The sequence below is a fragment of the Caloenas nicobarica genome, chromosome 6 (genome assembly GCF_036013445.1).
Source record: "Caloenas nicobarica isolate bCalNic1 chromosome 6, bCalNic1.hap1, whole genome shotgun sequence".
Taxonomy (NCBI): Eukaryota; Metazoa; Chordata; class Aves; order Columbiformes; family Columbidae; genus Caloenas; species Caloenas nicobarica.
In genome coordinates this window covers 32,385,242-32,411,228 of record NC_088250.1, presented here as the reverse complement: position 1 = coordinate 32,411,228, position 25,987 = coordinate 32,385,242, and the positions used below count along the sequence as shown (strand labels likewise).

The window sequence follows — 25,987 nt, the reverse complement described above, 5'->3', positions numbered from 1 at the left end:
CCTTCTCTTTCTGTACGTGCTGGGGGATGTGAAGGAAGAGAGAGAAATGCCAAATGACCCCAATAAGCCTTAGAACGGATGAACATGCCCTAAGTGCTAGAGCTTGTGGTGGGAGCAAAGTTTCCTGGAATCCCTCTGTCCTTGTACTTAACACACATACAGTAATTTACTTCAGTAGGGAAAAAAAGGTAACTCTCTCTCCTAAATGTTTTAGGCAGTTTTAGGCAACAAATGTTACCAGTGCAAGGGAAGACATTTTGATCATTGTGTTATTTTGATTTGACCCCAGACACTGAGGAATTCTAGTGCCATTCAGACTCTATTTCGGTCCTAACATGGATGTAGTTCAATCAGCTGCCACAGGAATCACAATCGCTAAGCAATCCTTCAAGAAAATACCCAGTGTCCTTCTGGACAGCCTAGTGGAAGAACCTAAAAAAAGACATGCTGTCCCCAATCACCTTCTGGAATCAAGTAAGTTTCTGTTCTCTCACTGTTCCCCAACCTTGGAGCAACCCTAGGAAGCACTTCTCTATTATTTTTTTTCGCAACTCAAAGGCAAAGCTCCTATCTTGTTGCTTAAATTGCATCTTCCTGTGAGCACAAATCATAGGAGAGGTCATCAGAAAAGAAGTAGTGGCTGTACTGGTCGTGGCTGACCGTAAATGTTTTGAGGTGGCTTGTTGATGCCAAGAGATAAAATGGTGACAGGATTATGGCTCTGTTGATGTTGCCTTAACTTTCCATTTAAAGAGTCATGCCTGCTTAACAGGAGAAATAATCTCTGTTTGTTTTTTTCCTCACTAATACATTGGATGCAACATAAATATACTTTGTCAATGTAACAATTATCATGTGTGTTTCACCTAGTCTCCTTTTCTCCCTGTTTTATGATCTATCTCTGTAGAGATTTATTCAGAACTTCAGAGGAGCAAAGTTGTACAGGCTGAGCCGGCCGTGTTACACTATGGAGGGTATGAACTTGGAAAACATCACCAGCAGATGCTGGTGAGTGTCAGAGCAGGGATCCTCTTGGGGCTCATAAAAGAATAACAGAAGCCGAGTAGACTGCTTGTGGTCATGAGGCCTTTTGCCCTACGGAGTGCTCTAAAAAGCAGCACTTAAAATCAGTGGCCCTGCGGTAGTGTACATGAGTACTGTGCTGTTTGAGTACTGTGCTGTTTGCATCACTGTCCTTTATAGTCTCAGGGGGGGCACAAAAATGATCAGAGAGCTGGGACACCTCTGCTATGAGGACAGGCTGAGAGAGTTGGGGTTGTTCAGCCTGGAGAAGAGAAGGCTCTGGGGAGAACTTATTGCGGCCTTTCAGTACTTGTAAGAAAGATGGGAACAAACTTTTAAGCAGGGCCTGTTGTGACAGTACAAGGGCTAATGTTTTTAAACTAAAAGAGAGGAGAATCAGACTAGAGATAAGGAAGAAATTTTTTACAATGAGGGTGGTGAAACCCTGGCCCAGGTTGCCCAGAGAGGTGGTTGATGCCCCATCCCTGGAGACATCCCAGGCCAGGCTGGACGGGGCTCTGAGCAACCTGAGCTGGGTGAAGATGTCCCTGCTTGTTGCAAGGAGTTGGACTAGATGAGCTTTGAAGGTCCCTTCCAACCCAAACTGGTTGTGATTCTATGATCTATGTCCTGCAGATATAACAAAAGTATAACAAGAGGCTTTACAGGCTGAACTGTCACCATCCAAAGGTTTGCTGCTTTGTGATCCAAAACAAACCCATGGAATATTACATTGTTTCAGACCTCTGTAAAAGTGAAGTCAATAGGTGGTTTAACTTTTCGTTCCTTTTGCACATAAGCAGAATAGGACCAGAATTTGATTCAACAGTAGTAGTAAGGAATTGTGACTTGGTTCCAAAGAACAAAAATGCAGGATGCAAGGTTTACATAATTTTCTTTTAAATTCAGAACATATTCAGAATTATTTCTACTAAAGTAAAAATTATTTCTTCTTTGCTGTGGATAGTCTGACAAAAAGTACAGTGGGCATTCTCAGTTCACCTTTTATATTGTAAAGTGTTTTGTGGTTTTGGTTTTCTTTTGTTCTACAGAAGCTGATAAATATTTCTGGCAATGTAATAAACCTTCACATAATACCACCCCAGACAAAATATTTTCAGATCAAATACAACAAAACAGTAAGTGTCAGAAAGCCTTCATACTGCTCTTTGCATGCAGCACTGGTTTTGTGTCATATAAGCATCTTTTACATGCCTTCTGTCTTATTTTGGGTCATTTTTTAGCACCGGCTTGTCCCTGGCTTGTCTTATGTGGTTACTGTTGATTTTTGTCCTGATGAGTGGCGATATTACTATGACTGTATCCGAATTCACTGTCAGGTGAGGATTTATTATAAAATACATTTACAGTTGTAATGGAATGAAACAACTATTAGGACATGATTATAATGATGAAGGTACAGTTAATCTCTTAGAGCCACATGGATTTATTCCAAGTAAGTCTGGTTTAGAGTATTTCATTTTAAGCATTTATAATTTTTCTCTCTGTAAAGATCCCAGAGCTGTGGGTAGAATATCTTTCCTATTCTGTTATTCTTTGCCAGTAGATCAGTCTTTGTGCCACACTGATGTAATGTCTTAACTGAACAGAATTTGAGGTGCTCTAGATATTTGGTGGAAGTAGGGAAAGACAGATGGATACTGAAAGCAGGTAGAAGATCAATATCTGAGGTGCAATAGTGTTGATCCTGAAGATGTTTTGCACCCACTTACTGGCCAGCTACTACAGAAATGTTTTCTTTCTCTAACATTTAATCATTGTAAGAAACAAATATTTGCCCCCCTCCCCTTTTTATTTTTTTTTTCAGGGAGAAGATACATTACTTGTTCCTATGCATGCTTATCCTGCAGTGAATGTTGTAGAATTTCCATCATTTATAAACCTGTCTGATGTATCAGTTGGTCAGAGGTGAGTTAAGGACAGGCATTTGTCCACATTTTATGAGACACGTACAAAATCTGGAAAATCTCATTTTCCCCTATTTGCACACCTTAATGTCTTGGAAACTTTAAGGAAGTCAGCTACCATCTGGCCTGCAAAATAATTCCATATATGAACTGTTTCAGGGACACATTCACAAGAAAGCAAATGCTGCACAAACTAAACTTACACATAGATGGAAGTGGGGATTCAGCTGGTCTAAATTGGTGCTGACTCAGTTCATCGTATGATGAAGCAGTGTGGCTTGTGTTCATAATCTGTGCACTCCCAAGTGCTATGTTGTTTTAACATTAATAAGTACTAATCGAATGGATCTTCATTTCAAGATGAAGGGTTCTGGAAATGAAGGTATGAGCTGGTAATGGTAGGTGTGACAGCAAATAGCTAACCTCCGTCCAGACATTGATTAGCTTTGCTTCTTCTATTTAAAAATATTTAAAGTGATCTTTTGATGTGCATCTCTAAATGGCATAGACTGCATCTTACTCTGTTGCATAGATGTAACACTGACTGTTCTCATAAGTAATTGGTAATAATTGTCAATAGCAACTAAGAAGGCGAAAAGGAGAAGAGCGATCCCGTTGATTAGGGTCTAGTTCTATAGTATGTTGACTATATTAGTTGTAATTATGGTTATTTGTGTTAGTGTAAATATTTGAGTGAATTCTCAGAACTGCAGGTCTTAGCAGGGAGGTTTTTTCTTAGCCTATGAGTTGGAAGTAACTCATAAATTTTACTGAAGCAGAGAAATACAAACAGGCAAGGCACATACAAGGAAGATGCAAAATTCTGCAGTAAAAATGAGCCCAGCATTGTAGAATGAACACTTGCATCTTTTTGTTTGTTTTTCTGATCCCTCTTAATCTGTTAAACTCTAGTGAATCTGTCAGAAGTGACGTTACAGCTTTCTCACAGGACTGAACATAACTCCTGACTTTCTGGCTGCCTCTGGGCGTGATGTGATTCTGTTTATTTGCTTCATTTTTATAACAAGTGCTGAAGTAGGCAGGATTTTCATACTCTCAGAATACAGATTAGACAGAGTACAAAATCCAATTTTAAATAATGAGAACATTTTTCAACACAGCAGGGATGCTCAGAGAGGCCCCCGAGGGAATTTGGAAGAGTTCCTGAAGAGAAAACTGGTGGTTTCAAACCTGAATTTTTACCAGGGCTTTTCATCATTAGGCTATTAACAACCTTCCTAAAAATGAAAGCTCTCTGAGATGCTTAGTACTGTTCAGAACCCAAGGGTCTATGGGCTCAATCCATACCCCATTGAGGTCCATCAAAAAACTTCCTTTTACTTCTATTAGTGTAGGATGAGACCCATGTTCTACAACCCAGCTTTCTCATTAGGTACAGAAGATCCATAAGGCAACAGATGGTGTAATTGTATGGTTTCTGATGCACTTTGGTTACTATAGAAGCTGCACTATACCTTAAAACAAATTGCCACCCCAGTCTGCCGTTACACCTTCATCATGAACATGTCATAGTAAAGCAGAGAAGAAAGGACTTTGCTATTATTGTTTATTTCCTTAGGGGGTTCAAAATGTGCTTTCCAAAGAAACACTGTGTAATAACATTCATTCTTTGCTAACCAGCAGGATAGGATTTCAGTCAGACAGTTTACAAAAACCAGAAATAAGCCTGGGTAAACTGGTCTTGATTTGTAGGATGATGAATGGTGCTACGCTAATGCTTTTGTGTTTCAATTTGATACGTGAAAATAGATGCATACAAAAGCAGAACAGCTTGAAAAGACGTGTGCTAGTACCCCTCACATAACCTGCATGAGACATAAAGAGCTTTTATGAAAATCAGGCCATGGCATCATTATTTCCACAGTGGTTGAAGTCCAGTCATTCCGACGTGCTGGAGTCTTCAACACTTTTGAAAACTGCACAGAGTCTTTTCTCATCGTCTCCCACAAAGAGGGTCATGGGAGGGGGCTGGTTTCTGGTTCTGTAGTTATTGTTGCTCCACTTTGGATTGTTTGTACTTGCTAGATGTTGCAGTTTGTAAGAATATGAGGATACACATAAGTAACTTATAAAGGTAAATTTTATAAATTTTTCTGTAATCAGATTCTCTATGGGTAGGAGAAAGTAAGTCAAGATGTAAAATATCCAGCATTCAAATCAAAATTTAGCTCTCATTTCCTCACTGAGTGAAAGGTCTGAAATATTTTGCTATTTTGGAACAATGAAGAATTAATATTTTCATGTTAATAAGTAACACATCCCTCTGAACACAGATAAATTCAGTGCATGTTGTGTATAATATAATTTTCCAGCCCATAATTGGTGATCAACTGTAGTTTCATTAATTTCTTTTTTCCTTTCTCTCTTTTCAGCAAGGAGTATGTTATCCCGTTGCAGTGCAGCTGTCCCATAGATTTTGAATTCCACATTGATTTTATTCAGCCTCACAGAGCCTTCACTGTCCAGCCAACATTTGGTAAATTGAACTTATTTAAAATTCTAAATGTTAAATCCATATTTATTAGGTGTAGTTACTTGTGACAGTGTATTCCATGTTGTACAGAAAAAATCTTTGTCTCAGAGTGTTTCCAGGTGAATGCAGGCTGGTGAATATTAGTCATGTGCAGCCTCATGGCAAACAGCCCTCTGTGACTGGTAGGTTTCTTTTGTCAGTGCCCAGCTGCAGACCTCTGGCAAAATATGGAATGCCCCAAACAGCCCATCCGACCTTTGTCTTCTCTCTTTTCCGTGTGGCCTTTGGAAAGGAGAGGGGCAGGCAGCTCAGCATTCACCTCTTTATCACACCTGTCCCCAAGGACTGTCGGGCTTCACCCGCATTAGAAGAACAGATATCTGTCCTTGTGGAACAGGTATGTGTCATGTTACTTGATTGGGGGCACAGAGAAAATAAAAGGTGACCTTTGCTCTGTCAGACATATCCTCATACCTGTTTTTCCCTACCAGTCTGGAAGGATGATCTTGAGGGTCTCTTCCAACCAAAATGATTCTATGATTTGAAAGGGTTGAGTCTGCTGCTTCAGGAGCCATTAGAGTGATGGACACAAAGCACACTGCTGCAGGCGTTCCGTGGGACGGCAGGGGGTATTAGATTCAGTCTAGAGCTCTGTGTATGGGCTTTACAGGAGCCAGGGACTTTTGGCTACAGCATGCTCAGCTATTTTCTTGCCTAATGCTGGAGAAGGCTGTGTCTTGAGACAGACGTATCTGTTTGTGGGTCAGTTGCACTCGTTGTTACATTTGCCAGGTGCCACTCGATGCATATAAGTGCCCAGGTGTTCTGACAAAAATGTGTAAGTGAATGAGACCTGGCCACACAATTCACTTAGGCAGTCTGGTCAATTCCATGAAAATACAGAAAGATCTAAATAAACAAAAACCTTCATAAATTCAGTGCCTAATGTGATTTGTAACACTGGAATTTAAAGTTTGATTACTTAAGTGCTTTCATAAAACTTGCTGTGGTTCCTGTATGTACAATGAGATGAATTTGCCCTGTCTTGTCAGATGGATTTTCATTCCTCAGAGGTAGTAGTTGGATTCTATGAAATGTGTAGTTTGAAAAGATGAACTAGGCTGCTGCCTTGTTTTGGGTCATTCAGGATAATAGTCTTTCTTTGTGCTTAATGAAGTTTTGATATATCAAGGAAGGAAAGGAACAATATTACAATTGAGTAAAACTAGGGAGAAGGTGTAAAATTCATCAGGAAGCTTTTGGTTTTTTACATGGTCATAGCCAAACTATTTCCTGCTTTCTGAGTTGGTTTAGTTATTGGGAGAAAGTGGAACATAAATATCCCAGAAAAAAAACATTGACCTAGTAAAAATTAAGTCAGAAATTTTGGTAGCTAGAAACTCTGAGGTGCTGAAGGCTGTCTAAGAAGCACTAAGAAGTTTCAGCTCCTACTCAAGCCATTGTGCTCTGAGATCAGTAATGATGAAATACTTTAACAAATTACACACAAACAACAACAGCAACAACAAAAACACAAACAAACAATGAAATTAACTGGTACTTAAGTCAAAAAGATGCAGAAAACCAGGCAGAAGTGAGAAATTAATATTTCTGATGAGCTGAATAAACTCCTTTTTGCAGAAATGCTGAGGAGCATCAGGGCCTTATCCTGGGATTGCACGGAATGTTTAGGGATATGAAGGGTGTTAAAGTGGTTGAGAAAATAATGGAATAGGTAATAAGGAAACGAGACCTAGCAGAGACAGGTGATGCATCAAATACAGATGATTCCCCAAACTTGGAAGAGCACAGAGGAACATGTTTAGAATTCTTTGCTCATAAAAGCCGAAGTGCCAGAGACTTAAGGGTAGCAGATGCAAGTGAAGAATTTCTACATATAACAGCAGGAAATATTATAGTCTTACTGTCAACTCTCTGCTATTGCAAAATACCTCCCATTATCTGGCAACAGATAGTTCTTGAAAGACACTTTGAGACCTGAAATATTTTCCATGCCTGCTGCCATCTATTCAAACACTAATATTGTTTAAAAAAAAATTAGTCCAGAATCAATTTCAGCATACTTAAGCAGGCTCACGTTAGATGGACTCTTATTGTTTTTCTCCTCTAATCACAGGAATCATTCCAGGCAATGGGAAAGTGGAATTAACTGTGAAATATTCACCACTTGAGTATGGAACAGCACAAATGACAATGCAGTTACGGATTTCACAGTTTCACTCAAAACCCTATGTATGTGTATTCACAGGAACATCAACACCACATCTGGGTCTAATGTATGTGTGGCTGACTGATCTTTGAGTATTTTTGCCCAGTTCTAGAAAAGTACCTATGTAATAAGATTTCATGCCATTTTGCTGTAATCATTTCATGCATTTATATCTATGGAGACTTAAATTGCACTAATGTCTTTCGACTGTTAATACCTGTACGAGGTCTCTTGCTTCATTTGCCCAGAATACTCTTAATGTGTATGAAGTGAAACTGTACCAAAGTAAAAATAACAAGAAGTTACACATCTTTAAAGAAGTGTTGAGCATCCTCAGCCTCTATCATGCCTGCTCTATGTTATTCTTTTTGCTGAGGCCTTGCAATATATAGGGTGTTTTGAGCAATAAGGTCTTTTGGGCTGTAACTAATTTTTTGTGAGCTGTGAAACTCACAGATTAGAAGGTTTGGTTCCAGTTGTAATATGGGAGAGAAATTTCCAGTCTCATTGTATGTCTAAAGGGGATGTAAATGTGTGTACTAGTTCTATATGCCATTTATAGAGTACTTATAGGAGCAATATCTGTCATTCTGACACCTAGAAAAGAACAATTTGAAAATCAACGAAGTCATACAGAGAAAAAAGCTGCATCTGCAGGAAAATCTCTGGTGTGGAGAAGAGACAAATTCAGCCAACCACGATCCAGGCCTATTCAAAAAGTAAAGGTGTGAAGAGATAATAATGACAAGTACTTTTCTGGGCTGAAAATCCTTCTTGCTTCTACTTCTTTCTGTTAATTTGTATTTTATAGGAAATCGAATACCAGAACCTCAGATTCCCCACAGACTTGTCAAATCCATATGCTGTAGCTACTGTTTTGAATCAGGAACCAGGCAAATTGAAGATTAAGGACTTGAAAGAAGGTAACAGAATTAAGCAGCATAAACTTGGTTTTATCATTATGTATAGGTTTCTGATGAGGAACTTGGCTTCAGAATTGCTGAGGTGATGTGGTTGTGGTTTCTGTAAGAAATCTCACCTTAGCTTTATGTATTAATGAGTTCAGTTATCATAATGGTGGATTTCCCAATTAAAAATTCAATCTAGTTTGAGGTGTGATATGGCTTTCTGCTATTCCTGCAGCCCTTTGCCAAGGCAGTGAAGGGATAAAAACAAGACAGATGAAGGAAGCCATATTTCAACTAAAAGTCAAACAAAATATTCAGGAAGAGGAAGCAACTCATCTGAGCTGGTAAGCGTTAGTCAACCACAATAACAACACTGAGGTTTGCGTAACTAAGGCCTCTATGAATCTATTCAATATCCACTAGTGCATAATGCTGCCATTTCATGTCCTGATAGATCTGTTTTACAGCTAAGTTCCTGTTGTTTTCTTTCATTTTTTTTCTCTTCAGCCTAGGAACAGTCTCAGTTGTAACCCGTAGTAGTATCCAGTGAGGTCTTTGATTGTGTTGTGGTTCAATTCAAAAAGAAACATACTGAAAACATTGTTCACCTAACCTTGTTCTCATGCATCCTATCTTGTGCCCTTAAGGCAAAGGAAGCTTTTGTCATGATTGTCAATAAATCAAGGCTAAAATGTATAATGGAGCAAACGGAATTGCACATGTACATCAAATGGTGTAAAGCAAAACACAGTCATGTGTGTAAGCACACTGTGGTTTCATTTGCAATCCACAAATCTGCTCTTATGCTGAATGTTATGGACCTGTAGACACCTCAGGAAGAGGAGAATCAGTCTGATAGCCTTTAAATAAAGCAAACTGTGCATTAAGTAAAGCATTTTTCTTGCCTCCACTGTAAATGCAGGCAAGTTCATAAAGGCAAAGATCCAATCTCTGTGGAATTTAAAAAAGACATTATTGAAAACCGACAGAGGGAAGAAGAGCAATACAAGGTTAGTCTTTGCTGTTTTTTCTATAAATTTAAGATATAATTTATACTTTCAGATTGTGCAGTGCACTAGTGAATTGTGTCAAGCTCTCTACATCTTCAGTTTTTCTTCATACTTCAATGCAAACCTGTACTAGCTGCACTTCTTCCTGCAGTTATATCTTTATTATGCTTGTGTATCAGTGTTTCTGAGGTGGTTTTGTCTCAGACATGGACAGAGAGAAGGATAAGTTATTGATGGAAATGTAACTAGATATTTGCCCAGTCTAGCAGATTTGCACCCAGCCACATCACAGGGAAACATTGCAGCATAATCCTGTCAGCACTGTGGCTGCATCCAGCCTTCAGTTTATATTGTGCCTCTCTGAAGAGCTGATATCCTGAATAGCTCACAGTCAAAGAGCTAAACCCAGTCAGTACTCTCACGCAGAGCCATGGGGAGATAATTCATCAGGTTGTTCTTCTGCACCTGCACTCTCCCTCTCTTTGTTTTTTTCCAGTCACCTCAGACTGCAGATCTTCTTCCATGGAGGTGACAGCAGCCGTAGTTGGTGGCAGGAAATATTTTTCCTCATGTGGCACAGCTCTCAGGGACAGGTGGGGCTTGTCCCTCTAATCCTGCCTCTTGGATATTCAAGTAGCTTCTGACATCCCGCTGATTTCCAAGGAGCTGTTTGTGGAAGTGAAATTATTTATACACAGGGCAAAGGCTTAATTTATATACTGAATTAGGCACTGTGAATTAATTCCAAAATTATATTTAATACCAACAAAGAAGGAAATGAGTAAAAAGAGGATCTAAAATGTGAGATTGTTGTATCACTGAATTAGATGTATGTTAACTTTGTATAGAAACATTTATTTACTTACCTATTGACTGCAGGGGTTGTGGGGATCTCTGGCTGGTTTCACAGTTGCCCCCATGACTTTCTGACAGAGAGACTGCTTGTGCTGTCAGTCTGTTCACCTTGAGTGCTGTACTGGTTTCGGCTGGGATAGGGTTAATTTTCCTCCTAATAGCTGGTATAGTGGTATGTTTTTCATTTAGAATGAGAATAATGTTGATAACACACTGATGTTTTAGTTGTTGCTAAGTAGCCAAGGACTTCTCAGCCTCTCACACTGTGCCAGGTGCACAAGAAGCTGGGAGGTGGCACAGCCCAGAGAGCTGACCCCAACTGGCCGAAGGGTTATTCTATACTATATAACGTCACACTCAGTATATATTTTGGGGGAGGAAGAAGGAAGGGGGCCATGTTCAGAGTTATGACATTTATCTTCCTAAGCAACCATTATGTGTGATGGAGCCTGGCTTTCCTGGGCACCTGCCTGCTGATGGGAAACAGTGAATGAATCCCTATTTTTGCTTTGCTTGTGTGCACAGCTTTTGCTTTACCTATTAAACTGCCTTTATCTCAATCCATGAGTTTTTTCACTTTTACTCTTCTGATCCCCTCCCCCATCCCACCAGGGGGGAGTGAGCATGCGGCTGCGTGGTGCTTAGTTGCTGGCTGGGATTAAACCACAAGTGCCATTAGGCCTCACAAATTATTTATTATCCCTTCATCATTTGCTCAAGTGGCCACTATGTTATACAGTCTGGGAGAGGCTGTCCTGGAGACCTTTAACTGCTCTAACTAAAACCTCAGTCCATGAAAATCATGGCAATTTCACTCCGCCAAATAACCCTAAGGTCTTTGTTTAAGATATAAAAAAATCCTGGAAATGGAATATTAGATAAGTAGGACAGAAATGGAAGAGGCACGATGAAAAGAAGCACTGGTATTTATCCAGCATGCCAGAAGACTTTGAGAAGGTCTCAAAGAAGTGAAGTGATATTGATAGTAAACTGTTTCCCACATGCATAGATTAAAGAGCTGGCACCATTGGAAACCACGACCAAGATGTTCACAGAACATGGGAAACCTGTAGGAAATTTCTGTAGCACCATCATCTGGGAAAATCTGTTCAGGTGTTAACTTATGGTGTTGTTCTGTAACCCCTCTTTGGCTGATTCTGGCTATGCAAACTGTATTTCACTGATTGAAACTCAGACCCAAAAATAAATTATTTTACTTTGTTTGACTTGCTCAAGGGTTGCAGTAGTCACTTGCTAGAAGGGAATGAAATCTGTGTTTTGTCAAGCACCTCCAGAATGTTACGTTGTGAGTGAGTTCCACGAATTGTAACAGAGGAAAGAATTCACTGGACGCTTTGTACTAATGTGATTGTTCTTCCTGGTGACAAATTAGATCCAAAGAGGAGATCCTATCATAGAACAGGAGTTTCAAAGGGACAAAGCAGAAGTTTCTTTCAGACGTGTTATCCGGCCTGTTGACCAGGTTTGTTTATGTTATTATCACCTGCTATATGTTATTATCACCTACTAAGCTAACTAACAGCCGTAGATATTTAGCATTGAATACTTAATTTTCCTGGTTTTCCTAATTTTCCTAGTTCTGCGTCAGTGTCTGATTTCCCATTTGAGTTTTGGTACAGTAGAGCAAGCACTGTAATACATACATGCTTCATCTTCTGACATCCTGATTGAATATGAGAGACAAGTAACAATCTGCAGGCCTAACCTGAGATTCATATTGCTTGTTTCTGAAAGTTCTCTCAGGAGTAGCTTTCTCATGGCCAAACATAAGGTTAAGCATATCACAAGATGTGCAACCTTTACTTACAGGTCAGATTGACAGGAACCTTTCTGGTACTCTCCCTTTTTTGTCCTCTATGGTGTGAGGTACTTCCTACAATCCATTTCCTAGGATTATTGGGAGCTTTGTTTAATAGATATCCTGCTCCTGAAGGAACTTGGAGTGTTAGCAACACAAATTGCCTTCTTCTTGAGGAACGTAATAGCAATGGGAGTTGGCCTTTTACTGTATTCTTAAACCTTTTACAAGGTGCTGAAAGTTGTTTGGTGAGGCACGGTGTGGGCTTATGTTGAGCTAGTGTTCTGAGGACCTTCCTAATCTAAAAGTTGGTTGAGCCGCTGCCCTCCTGTTGAGAGATACTATACTCTGGGGCCATTGGAGTCTCTTCTAGTGCCACATTCTTCTGTCACATCAGTTTAAAATCAGATAAGAGATTAATGCATCAAGAAAGAGATTTACTGATCTTCAAAGAGTATTTCAACAATTTAAGGCATTAAATATAGAGACATCATCTCTGCCTCAAATATGTCCAGAGCCAGAGATCACTAGTTGTGGGGAGGTTATTCTGGGGGATTATCCCTCTTAAGTTTGACCCCAGTCTTTTGCCCTTCTGTAGGTATGTGCTATCAGCCATTCCTGGAGACAGGATACTGGTTTTGCTGTGCTGGTTTGAGCCCTTACAGCTATTCCAGCTTCGTATCTGTGCAAGACAAAGTGTGTGTTCAGTAGAGACCTAGTCCATTCTCTCCACTGCCTGGCTGCCCATGTATTGCACTTAAGTTGTAGCACGTGGCTGTCATTTGTGTGGATGCAGACCATGCTACATTACCTCTGCATTCCCCATACTGCATCTGCAAATATTTGGTGATTACCTCCCATTAAGCCCTGCAGTGAAGGCCTCTGGTTAAATGCCAATACTGCAAACGTTTTCAGTTAACTTCAGTGTTTAGAAATAACACATGGATCCAGGCCAAGGCATGGCTCGGGCTAGAGGAAATTTCTCCTTTGTCTAGTTGTAAAAGCAGTGTCCTTTTTCTTTTATTTTCTGTGTTTTTGTTTTGGTTTGGTTTTTTGTTTTGTTTTGTTTCATTGGGTTTGTTTGGTTTGGTTTGGTTGGTTGGGGTTTTTTGTGGGGTTTTTGGGGTTTTTGTTTCTTGTTGGTTTTTTTTTTTTTTTTAATACCATGCAGTATCCAAGTATCAAACCCACGTTCAACTTACTCCATAATGACCCTTGGGACAGCAGAAACAGGATGCTGAGGAAATTCCAACAAGCAGCATACAAGGTAACATGAACAACCAGCATGTTGTATGATGGCATGACGCCTTGGAAATAGCACAAAAGAACCTGCAAACTAGCATGTAGGGAATCTTCACAGCTAGCCAGGGATTTGATAATTTGATAAATATGTCCCTACTTCACCAGGAAATAAGGATCTGGAGTAAGTTTCAGCTTCAGCTGGTGCTTCTGCTTGTGCTTAGTATTGCAATCAATGCTAAACAGGTGTAGATTAATTTAGATTGCTTTTTTAAAGTAAAAAATACTTTTGCCCCCCCCAAATAAAATATTTCAAAATGTGTATAGAATACTGTGCCCAGTTTTGGGCCCCTAGTACAAGAAAGACATCAATAAGCTGGAGTGAGTTCAGTGTAGGGCCACCAAGATGCCAGGGTCTGGAGCACTCACTCTGTGAGGAGACAATAACTCAGCCTGGAGGGGGAAAATGGAAGGAGAGAACAGCACCTTCCAACACCTCTGAGGAGATTTGATGATGGAACCAGAATCTTTCAATGGTGCATGGAGGGAACAGGGGAAACAATGGGCATGAATTCAAATAAGAGAGGTATAGACCATGTATGAGGAAAGCCTTTTTCACCATGAAGACAGCCAGTCATTGCAGCAGGTTGCCCAGAGAGATTGTACAATATACATCCTTGGGTATTTTCCACACCAGACTGGATAAAGCCCTGAGCAACCTAGTCTGATCTCATCGCTGACCTCGCTTGGAGCAGGAGGTTGGACTAGGACCTCCTAAGATCCCTTCCTACCTGGAAGCTAAAGACTTATTAGTAAAATCACTCATCTCATCGGGTTTAAATATTACCTTGCATCTCCACTGCTCTTTTCCCAGTAAATTTAAATGTGGCAAGCAACGTGGAAATTTCTTGCTCTCCTGGTATCCAGTGGGATATTCTTCTCTGATCCATTCACAATATTAGGCTTGATACAGAGGTCCTGGAATGAAATGCTCTTTCCTGCATTGCACGAACAAGGAGGTGGCTAAATGGCCTCTTCTGATATTGAAACCTAGGGCTCTTCATCATTACCCTGTGATATATGGCAGTAGGCAAATTGCACAGTGCAGGCTACTGCTTATTTTCATCATTCACACAGCCACAAGTATTCATACGGCCCTGACCAACTGACTGTTTACCCATTGTTAAATGTGTATATGCCAATAGACACAGCTGCAGGATTAGGAACTAGCCAAAAAAAGTCTGATTAACCTCTAAGACTAAATGAAGGTTTGAACTGGTTTTGTTGTGTAATGTCACTGTAGAGTTGAGATCCGTTCTACATGTCTCCTTCCTCGTTTTCCATCTCCTGAACAGAAAACTGTAGTAAAACTTCTGAAATAGAGATGTCTGAGTGAGCTCTGTAGAATAAATACTGTTGTAATGTATGTGTATTTCTGTGGCTGTAAATCTTAGAGTGTTGGGATTAATATTAAACTTTAAAATCATTCTCTCAGATTGTGACTCAGATTTGGCTAAATCGTTTGCTGCTTCTGTTCCGTGGCCTAACCAGAGAAGCCAGAGGTTTTGAGGAAGGATCTGTGTCTGGTAAGGAGAACAAGCTGATATTTTGGCCATGAATTATGATAATTCAGGTTGTACTACAGCGTGTCAAGCGCATTACACATAAATGTAAAGACAGAGTCCTTACAACAGAGTCTTCCAGCAAAAAAGAGAAGTGTGACAAGGTAGAATCACAGAATCATATAATAGTTTGGGTTGGAAGGGACCCTTAAAGGTCATCTTGTCCAACCCACCTGCAATGAGCAGGGACATCTTCAACTAGATCAGGTTTCTCAGAGCCCCGTCCAGCCTGGCCTTGAATGTTTCCAGGGCATTGACCACCTCCCTGGGCAACCTGTTTCAGTGTCTCACCACCCTCATTGCAAAATATTTCTTCCTTATATCTAGTCTGAATCTTCTCTCTTTCAGTTTAAAAACAGTACCCCTTGTCCTATCACAACAGACCCTACTAAAAGGTAGAAATGGCCTTGCTGGGTGGAATGAAATAGAAGACCATGCCAGAATAAGTGGGCTGTAATGTCCTTTTAGAAAAGGGGAAATTAGATCTGTCTGCTAGTCAGACTGTTGTGCCTGCTATCTTGTAGATGTGGCATTTAATGCCTTTAGAAAATATTACCTTTTTATATTAAAATTACTAGACACATCCTATCTTAGGAAGATGCTAAATACATTTTGTGTCTTGATTCTATTTTTGAGACAGTGCATTAACATATATTACAAAATCTTAATATTTGCTTTCCATTCATGACAGACAGCAAGAGTTTCAGCAAACCACAAAAGAGTGAAGAATGTAAGGGCTTTTCTTCCAGCATATCTGAAGATCGTATATTGCCTTTTGAATTCCCCTTTTTCAGTTCCCATGAATTGCACCGTGATTTGGTAGGTATAGTAACCGAAATGGTCATTGAAGACATTGGCCCCAGGCCCACTGCTGCCTTTATTAAAATTTCACGATGTGACTGGTGTTCTGGGGTTCCAACAAATTCATTCAAGACTTCAGATTTCCTAAGGGTGCTGTTGAAAACAGTAAAAAATTTTTGCATTCTCTTAATAGCATTCTAAAATTCTGAATAATACATTAGTGAACAGAGTTAGTTAACATCCATGATTTTGCAGAAGAAAAGAAAAAAAAATAATTGAAATGCCAAAGTCTAAGAAAGGACAGGAGAAATATCAAGTGAAATATTTGCAAAATTATTTCCATATGTTTTCAAGTGGCTGTGCTGATGGATTGCTGCCAATACAAAACAAAATGCCCACCATATTCCTGGGTTTTAAATACTGTTTTCTTGCAGGCACCTGATGCTCTTGGCCCAGTTCCTATTGGATCTGTAGATGTGAAAGTCAGACACATTCTTCCTTTTTACGACTTGAAGGTAAATCAGTGCAGCTCCCGTAGCTGTACCATGTTTCTCTCTTTTACCAGTCCAGTTAGATGTTTTCTGCCTGATCAGTGCCCACAGTGTGCAAACCAGCAGAAATGTTGCCTTAATATGGCTGTATGATTATAATGTTTTTATTAAAAACAAATCTCACCTGTTTCCATCAGTAACAAACTTATAGTCAGCAACAGTCCCCTCTCTTCAGACAGAGATGAATCACCTCAGCTGAAGTTATTATATCTGAAACCACAAAATCCATCTAGGAATGAGGATACTGCAAGCCCTGCACACCACGCAGTTTTTCCTTTGATTTTAGAGTTTTATAGAAGTAACATTATAAAATTATCCTTCCTTTTAGAAAGTGATGGAAGTCTTATGTTTATTTGGCATACAGGTCTTCATGCTTGTTCCTTAACTCCTGCATAGGAAATGCAAGTGACTCGTTCTTAAAATACATAGTGTTTTTTCAACTTTATGAGTGCAGAAACATTTTTTTCTCCTGGCTTCCAAATCCTTTGCTCTTCAATTTTTGAATAGCAAAAGGTCAATTTCTACACCGTCTAAAAGAAAAATATTTCCTTGAGTTCAAATCAATGCAGATTTTGGCAAAATGTCCACTTTCTTTTTTTCAGATGGCATAAAAAGTCTAGAAGCTTTCTTGTAGCATCTTTTCCCCTTATTACGCATTGGTTCATCCGTCAGTGTTTCATATATTACTTGACACAGCTTTTCTCTACCCCATTAAGTTCAGTATATTTGATCAAGAAACTGTTAAATCCATGATCTTGCATAGAAAAGCAACGATAGAAATATTCCTTTATGCACTCATTCAGCTTGTCCAGGTGAAGTATGGCTTCTCCAAATTTTGGTCATATGCCATGTTTCAGAATAGCGATCCAAATATCTTTTACCACAGAGATATGATGTGTCTGTGATAAAGCTGGAATGTTCCATTCCATCTATGAGTTAATCAAAAGTGATTGTCATCATCTCCTACAGCTCTTCTTTTTTCTTTACACTTAGGTTCCTCAACATTTCAGCATTATGAAGTATCAGCCATTTTGTACACACTATGCAGCTACAAGTTACAAAACTCGAAAACTTTCCCGACCCCTGAGGCAGGGAGCCCAGGTAACAAGTCATCTCAAATACAAACTTTGCTGAAGTCACTCCCAGTCCTACATTTCTGCAATAAAATGTCTCAGCATTTTATACCAAACGGATTACTGCACTCTGAAAACCTTCGATGTCTGTGCTTTTCAAGGATGAGCTTAACCTGGTCTCTCAGAGGACGGACTTTCACAAACCATCGCCAGAAGAAGCAGCAGAAAGGGATATCAGCCTCTTAAAACTGGTTCCTCCCCAAACTTTAGTCTACCCTGCAGAGACCAACCCACTTCGCATTTTTGTAAGTAGAAGTCGACTTCCACAAAGAACCTAAGAATGGAGGGGAAAAGGTGTTTGTTTCATCAGAAACCTGATGTGGAATTGGTGGGCGGATTGGCATATAAAACTATCCAGATTGAGAGTAATCCTTCAAGGTGCAGGCCCTGGTAGGTAGGACTCCCAGAGCTCATCGCATTGAGACGGGCTCCATTTCACTTTAAGGCAGAATTTGATTTATGGGAGGGATGACAAAGCAAAGGTGCCAGTGGTGGCAGAGAACTGGAGACCCTTCCAGTTTCCCACTCCACAAATGGTCACTGATCCCAACATTCCCTGGAACACCGTGGGGCCCCTTCCTTCTTCTCCATTTGTTCCCAATTTGGATGTTAGAAGAAAAAACATGATCTTGGCATCTCAGTCCTTCTACAGCCTCATGCTCTTGCCCAGGCAGGACAGGTGCAGACTTTACCTTCTGTTCAGCCAGGGGACTGCAGTTCTGCCTGATCATTAGGTAAACTGAGTAAAGTGAAGTCAAACTATTTTCTCACTTTGTATCCTGCTGCCTTATAGTTTCCAATAGTTCCCATAGCTTCCCAAACCCACATTTCCAAATTATTAGGTGCAGAGATTCAAAAAATCCAAGCGCATGGGAGGATATCCTGTTACTTAATTGTCATGTAGATTGTGCCACATGGCACCAACTGCAGAAGGTATTTCCCACACAGCGCAGCACAGGCTGGGGGTCCCTGAGGAGTCTCTGAGCAGGCAGACACAGCTGCGCAGCTCCGTGAAACGCTGTGCGTGGGCACAGGCAGCGTCTCCAAGGCAGCGTGACACTGTGCCCGACTTGGGCGGCTCTGTCTTTCAGCATTAGCTGCCGTGGCTCAGAGCCCAGTGTGCTAGTCTGGTGGTCTTGGCATAACATATACGGTATAGACTTGTCCTCACTGCGTGCGGCCAGGACTCGGGTGGACTTACTGATGAGATCCTCTGTGCGTGTCTTTCATCCTTCTGTCATGTCAGTGTGAGAGCCGGGCACAGCCTGATCCCACACTACCCAGCATTAGACTTGATTCAGAAATAGATGCTAGTGCCATGAAATAGATGGTAAAATGCTCATTAGCTTCCAGCACAGTGAGGCCAGTTCCTGCTCTTAGATTCAGAACTGTTCAGAAAATTAACAATGAATTTTGGAGTTTCTTCCAAAATTGGAAATAACACCTAAGTTGCTGTATTTTAGCAGAGAGCATGGATAAGTCAGGCAGGTTAAGGCCCTGTGATGAGGGGAAGAAACAGGAGATGAAGGGTCACACCGAACAGAACAGTCACAGTGAGACAAAGGCGTAAATCTGGGGAGACTACATTAATTGTAAGAACTGAATTTTCATCCATTTAATTCTTTATCATGCTCAGAGTGATTTTTTAAAATAACGTCGTCTTTGTTTTTAGAACCCCACTCCAGGATTAATTCCAGTTTTACCTCCTTTGGCCTATTCTGAAACAAATATTGAATATCATCTTTGTCCTCATCCAAAATATACTTTTACCAAGGAATGCCCCAAAGGATCCAGTATTCCAGTCACACAAAAGAAATTTCTGCATCACAAGGTATGGCCTTTTGGGTTTATTGTATGAGTACCTGGGTATGTTCTTGCCGAGAATTTGCTTCAAGGAATCAAAAAGAAAGATGAAGAGTCATCCTAGATAGAATATATTTTCAAATATAAATTATGCATGCACCTAAATAGTCAGTACATGGGTAAGAATAACTTGTGCTTTTTAGGATTTAGCCATGTCTCTTATTTATTTCTGAATATTTCTCTGCTCTTTCCTTCTTTTCACTATTGTATTTTCATTACCTTGCCGTGGAGGAAGCATCTTTTAAATCTGGAGAACTGCAGCTTCCCAGCCAAGAAGTGAGGTGCTCTGTCCTGCAAACCTCTCTCCCCACTGCATTATGGATTATAGGTCTGATCACTGTAGCACTTGTCATTTCAGGAAGTGATTTGTGGAGTAATGGAATGGAGAAGATTCTTACCAGTGGTGTATTCCACTTTTTCAAACACTCCATCACTGACAAGTATAACACCTAGGTAAGAAAGAATCTGAATATACAGCGCTTCTACCCTGCAGCAGTTTCTGCTGTCTGTGACTACATTGGCCAGTAACTAGTTCCACAGATAAATGTGGGCATACGGGTGGAATTAATTGCTGCTCAGAAATCCAAAACCAATGGGGAAAACCCCTACTGTCCTTCTTGAAGGGTGGGTTAAGAACAATATAATTAGATGAAATACCTAGCCCTGGGAGGAGAGTTCCAGCCTGGACTTCCAATAACATTCTCCTGAATGCTTTTGGATTCACTGCTAGAAGACCCTGGGAGGTACAAACTCTGGCTGTCCTGCAGAAGTATGAACCATAATTTAACATATGGGCACCTGCACCTATTGGTGGTCAGCATCTCACGGGCTCACAGCAGTTTCTGGTGTACTTGCATTTTCCAAGAATATTTAAAATATGTAAATATCTTCATTGTAACTACAACCACTGTGAAGCTTCAAAATTAAAGCATTCAGTGCAGTTACTCTCTGCCTATATTAAACTAATTCCATTTCCACCACAGGGATCCTTACAGTTTAGATATGCTTCCAAGAGATGTACCACCAGTGCTGCATGACTTACCTGAGGTAGACAGGGAGAACATAATTGACCAGTAAGTTTCTTCTCTGTTTTGTATCCAGTGTGATTGATTATGTCTTAAGATCTTGTATGGATGTGTCTAAACCTGTCCTAAAAGATCCTCAAAGGTAAAAGCACGAAGTCTCTCTTGTGTAAAACATAGTTTTGTTTTTGTTGGTTAAAAAATGCTTTTAAAAGGATAAAGCCCAAATGTTCTTTGTCTTACTAATTTTTAGTGAGACAGATGAAACTGAGTTCAAAATGATTCTTACTCCAGAGATGGTGAGAGCTGAATTTCCACAAATTGGGCAGGCACTCTCAGAAGAAGGCAAAGAGAAATCAGCAAAAGAAGAAAGGTAGGTTTAATATGAAATTAAGGGAGAGGAATGGGAAGGAATGTGAAGATAAGCACCCCCTTCAGAATTATGCAGAATTATGCCTTCACAGAGATATTCTGAAAACTCTGATATTCAGAGATGGTTCTGAAAACTGGTGAGTTTTCCTTTTCAGTGATGCTTTTTTTAGATATTTATTAATACTGGCAGAGGAATGACCCCTTAGAATTTCCCCCTGACATGGTGTTTTTTTCTCAGGCTCTTCCTAGGAGTGGCTCACATTTGCTTTGCTGTCTGAGCTTTACACTCCACCAACACACACTGTGGTTTAGGCATACAGCACAGCATGAAAAATAACTTGCATTCATAAACACAGAATCACCTACTGCCTGAAATGTTGTAAACTGGCCACTGTAAGGGCCAAATTCTGCCTTTTGCCTCCAGTGTTGTCAGGCCAGTGTCCTGAGTTTGCAGCTCAGCAGAGAAACCTTGAGGAGGAACCTGATGACAAGGAAAACTCTGAGGGACAAATGGGTCTTTGAAGGGGTTGATGATTACTGCCATGGTTTCAGAGCAGCATTTCAGAACTGCCCAGCAGTTCTGCGGGACTGGAAGGAGAAGTGGATGCACTGTGTGAAACCTTGGGGTATGTGACGTTGCAGGAAGGATGTGAGGAGGTGTATGAGCTGGTAAGTGGGACGCTGGGGGCAGTGGGCTCGAGCAGCAGGTGGTGTGGGTAGGGTAAGTGATTGCAGAGCATCACAGGAGAACGTGCTGAGTTCTAACCCTGTGTTTTCACAGATGTCTTGTGTGGCTTGGAGAAAGCAAATTAATCTTTCTGTCCAACAGTTGTCCCCTCTTAAAAATGGTTATGATGCAGCTTAGATGTCAGGATGTGCATAAAAGGCTGAAACTTTCAGAGCCCTCAAGAGATTTCAATGTCTCATTTTCTTTAATTTTAGAGGGAAATTATTTGATTGACATTCAAATCCTGTGCAACTGTCAGCCATTGAATTTAAAACAATGCTGTGTATTATGAGCTCTCTGACAAAACACTGATTGTTTTATTGTCATTACTACAGCACTGATTGAAAATAATTTGCTGTAAAAATGCAGGTGTGTTGGACCCAGTGCTGCTTTTTTACGTTTTATGACAATCCACTTGATGGAACATGGGGATTTGGGATAGTTCGTTTAGCTAAAGACTGACCTTTTTCTCCACAGGGAGACAGTGTTGGATGGTGCTTTTCCTGGATAAGTAGTTTTATAGCCATAAGGTTCTTTCTTTTTGAAGTTTTAGAGGTTTTCTTCAAAAATGAAAATACTTTTCTATATTAAACACCCCTGAGTATTGATATTTACTTGTTGAAAACTTCCCTATTTAATTGGCTTTGTAAAGAGAGAAACAAAAATTTTTTAGCAAACAATGAAGTCCCAATCCTTTCTTTTGTCACTGGAAGGTTCTTTGTTGTTATTGATGGAGTGGTGTTTCACTAGATGGCAGAGAATGCATTGCTCCTCTACTGCAGTTTCAGTATTTTATCCTTAAGGCAAATCAGTTTTTCATGTGGATGCTCTTGTTCTGGCCATTACGGCGTATGTTCCTTCATAGATAAAATGTGAAACTCAGTCTAGTGTGTGTTTACCTGTCAGATGGTTAGCTTTCCTAACTGGCCTAGCCAAGAGTGAGTGTTCTTTTCACAGTTTCATCCCCTTCCTAGTTCTGCATAAGCAATGGAATACCCTCTGTGTTCATTATTAAAAAAAAAAAAAAAAAAAGATAAATTATGTGTGAGTGTCTCTTTCTTTGTTTTTGTCAGCGTTCCTAAGTAGCTCCCCTGGCTATTATAAACACAAATCATGTTTTAATCTTCTTGCAGAGACCCGCACAAGCATCCAGATGGACATTTTCAACCCCAAAACAACGAGCTCAGAGAGAAGGTTCAAAAACATGTGGAGAAAATGAAGCAGAAAGCACTTAATAAAACCCTCATTCTGGGATAAGAGTAATTTTACAAAACCCATGGTTTGCCACTGCTTATCCTGTTAATGTGTGAGGCCTTCTATGTCCCAGCAACATGTACTTATGTTTAGTAAGGTCAGCAACTTCTTATGCAAAGAGAAGAGAACCACCAGTAATGCCACCTTTGTCAAGGACTCTCACTGTGACCATTACCCCAAACATGGTAGTTGCTACAATGAGAATCCTCAGCCGTGTACCTGCTCGTTTTGCCCTGGTGTGATGGACCAGAAATCCACAGTACTACCATGTAAATAGTTTGGTAATTAATTTACAGCCCACTGTTTTCAAATAAAATGTGAGAAGTCCTCATGACCAAATTGTTCTGATTTGGGTTTTTTAGTTATGACCTGTCCTTGAATTTTTGCAGGTAAGTCACTAAATCTCAGACTTGACTGTAAAATCATATACTTGAAATTTTTAATGAAAGGGAATAATTGAACACTTACTGTTCACAAAGATAATGTCCCAACAGATCTCATTAACTGTTCAGGGGCTTAGTTTGATGCACAGCTCTCTTTGCAAATGGGTGCATGGATTGGGGCAATGAACTCCAGAGCCTCATGAGAGACCTGTAATGCTCAGGTGTATTCCCTAGGAAAGGAGATTTCTCAGCGTATCACTTTTCAGCTGAGATGTCTCCTACTGTTTTGTGGGCAAGCTAGACATCAGACAAAATTGCTTTTATCCGTAATGAGTTTATGGTTCATTTTGAAGAGTGGTCCAGGCTATTTGTACTGAAAAGCACATATCTTCTGTACTAAAAGGCACGGAAAATGCAGCAATACAGACTGCATTCCTAGGAGCCATACTTCTTTCCAGACATACTTAAAACCCCTAAGAAAATAAGTTCATTTCAGAGAGAGGAGGTCAGTGTAGACAAACTGTAAAAAGCCCAGAGAAACAGAAAGTGGGAAAGCAGAGTGAAGATAAAGCTGCAGAATAGCCTGTATGATGCTAGCTACACACTCTCTCTGCTCACTTCAAAGAAATAAAAAGCTGCTAAGTTTCTGCTAACTGTCTAATGTCAAGGGATTGTTCAGAATGCAGGTCTGGATATCTGCAGAGTTTCTTTGATTACAAACAACAGCTTAAATATGTACATATTGATTTTTTCTTCTGTAAGTCCTGAGGAAAGCAGCTGATCTTTTAAGAGGTGCACTAAGACTTAAGTATCTTTGTTATAGTAACATGACCGTGACAAAAACATTCTCACAGTTTACAGTGAAAGCATTCACAGTTGATAATTCACAAATCAAGCATAGGTAATTCTTAGGAACTGTTAATCATCAGCTAAATTTCAATGTCTAGTAAAGACGGAATACGTGTTCAGAAACAATGGTGATTAAGCAAAGTTGATCTCTTTTTCTGTAAAAAGAGGCTGTAGCCTCTTTCCTCCCTTCTCCTCCACAGAGTTTCCTGGTCATCCCAATGGAAATTAGTGATGCTTCTCCATTCTCCAGCAGTAAGCACCAGCCTTCAAAGAAATAAACCTCCTTTCTGTTTAAGTGATCCTCCTTTCTGTGTTTTAAGGCTTTTATGGGCCAGGTTTCAGTGTGCAGAGAAGGTAAGAAAAAGCTATTACCTTACCCTAAATTGTTCCTAAAATCCAAAGGGACAGCTGGTAATGCACAGACCTCTGTGCATTGTCTCCTTCCAGGATACCTCATAGTATGAGGCCAGCTCTTCTCAAGGCGATAAGCTGTCAGAGGCGATCCAGCTGTGTCTAAGAATGTGATATTTGGCTAAATAATTAGTAGTCTTAGGTTTTAATATGTGAGGCCACTTAAGTATTCTCCTGGTTGACTACAGAACACTTTCAGAAATGGGGTATAAACTGTAAGAATTATAAACTGCAGTTGGTTATTCACAGTCCTGTGCCTGTTCAGTATTTCATGAAAAGGACTGAGGTATTACAGAAAATAAATAGGAAGAAAAAGGAATGATGTAATGGAAATTGTGCTTTTGTTGTAACATTATCCAGTGCACTGGAATATTTCTGACAGTTGTTTTTATCTGGATTATCATTTATAATGTACTGAACCAGTGCATAAATTTTGGAGTGCATTTTTATGTATGAAAGATATATATACAGTTGTCTCTAACAGACTGTTAATACCTGTTAATAAACACTTGGATACTTTACAGGGTCTTTTTTAAGGATCAGCTAGCAGGATTCAATAGCAATTGTGTGAAATGTTGACATTCAACACCAGTGCTATTTAAAACAGCATTAGTGCAAACTTCAGCCTTAAGGCTATGTTTTTACAAACAGAGGAAAACAGTTTATTAAGGCATCTTTTAATGTGCTTTCTTATGCCTCTACTAAGGATGCAAATCACAGTCTTTTGAAGAAAATGTAGCATTCAGTTCTAGATTAATCCTATGAAATGCACAGATTAAGTTCACATACAGATTGCAAACTAAGATCACTTAATATGTTATATAATAGCCATATTTCCATACATTCTAATGTTAATTTCTGGATTGCCTTATTTTGGTAATCAAAGGGCTGCATTCTTACTAATGTAAGTAAGAAAGTGTAAATTGATATGCTGAATGTGACAAGTTTATTTCCATTCACTGCAAATAAAATTGCTGCTGCTTCCCTTGTTTGGAAAGGATTAATTGGCTAAATCACAATGCAACAGTTTTGCCAATTAAAATATATCCATCTTGCCTGAAAAAGGCTGTCTTATTAGCAAGGTTAATAAACACTGACTTATGCTTTAGCGTTTCTTAGTTTTATTACATAAGAAATGAGCATTAACCTCTAAATCAAATAAAAGGTGCATTTCAAAAATTAAGAAAATATTAATGTTTTTATATGGAAATGATCTATGAACTCAAGTGCTCAGTAACTGGGTTATTAATCTCACTTACTGTTCCACAATGATAGAAAATCCATCAAGGTCTTTAAAATGTAAATTAATTATACTTTATAAGAAGGCTGGGAGAAAAACAGCAGTGTGTGTCTGATGTAAAGTGGGTGAAATTATATTTTCAGCTCATAACAATAGTTTCATGAACTCCAAAACAAAGAAACCTTGTTGTCTTTGGGTTTGTAATGCAAGGTTCAGTTATTCCAAGCTCCGGTTAGGTTTTTCTTGTGGTCTG

General features: G+C 39.7%; 1 protein-coding gene across 1 annotated transcript; it reads left to right on the top strand.

Annotated features, from left to right (window-relative positions):
• Positions 1-335: 335 nt before the first annotated feature.
• On the top strand, positions 336-22,854 carry CFAP221 (cilia and flagella associated protein 221). Its single transcript, XM_065638073.1, has 23 exons — positions 336-474; positions 908-1,008; positions 2,076-2,162; positions 2,268-2,363; positions 2,852-2,952; positions 5,345-5,448; positions 7,583-7,742; positions 8,277-8,394; positions 8,487-8,598; positions 8,819-8,927; positions 9,506-9,593; positions 11,842-11,931; positions 13,439-13,534; positions 15,002-15,092; positions 15,820-15,947; positions 16,364-16,444; positions 17,474-17,581; positions 17,715-17,858; positions 19,286-19,444; positions 19,835-19,929; positions 20,460-20,549; positions 20,752-20,871; positions 22,731-22,854. Exons 1-23 carry the CDS (start codon positions 336-338, stop codon positions 22,852-22,854), a joined length of 2,541 nt encoding a protein of 846 aa, XP_065494145.1.
• The last annotated feature ends 3,133 nt before the right edge of the window (positions 22,855-25,987 follow it).

What these genes read in the sequence shown, in the direction of transcription:
- CFAP221 (XM_065638073.1), top strand. Translation starts at nt 336, where the DNA reads ATGGATGTAGTTCAATCAGCTGCCACAGGAATCACAATCGCTAAGCAA. An exon ending in TGAGGAAGGATCTGTGTCTG is followed by an intron (nt 15,093 to 15,819) that starts GTAAGGAGAACA and finishes CATTCATGACAG; the next exon opens with ACAGCAAGAGTTTCAGCAAA. An exon ending in TTCCTTTTTACGACTTGAAG is followed by an intron (nt 16,445 to 17,473) that starts GTAAATCAGTGC and finishes CTTTACACTTAG; the next exon opens with GTTCCTCAACATTTCAGCAT.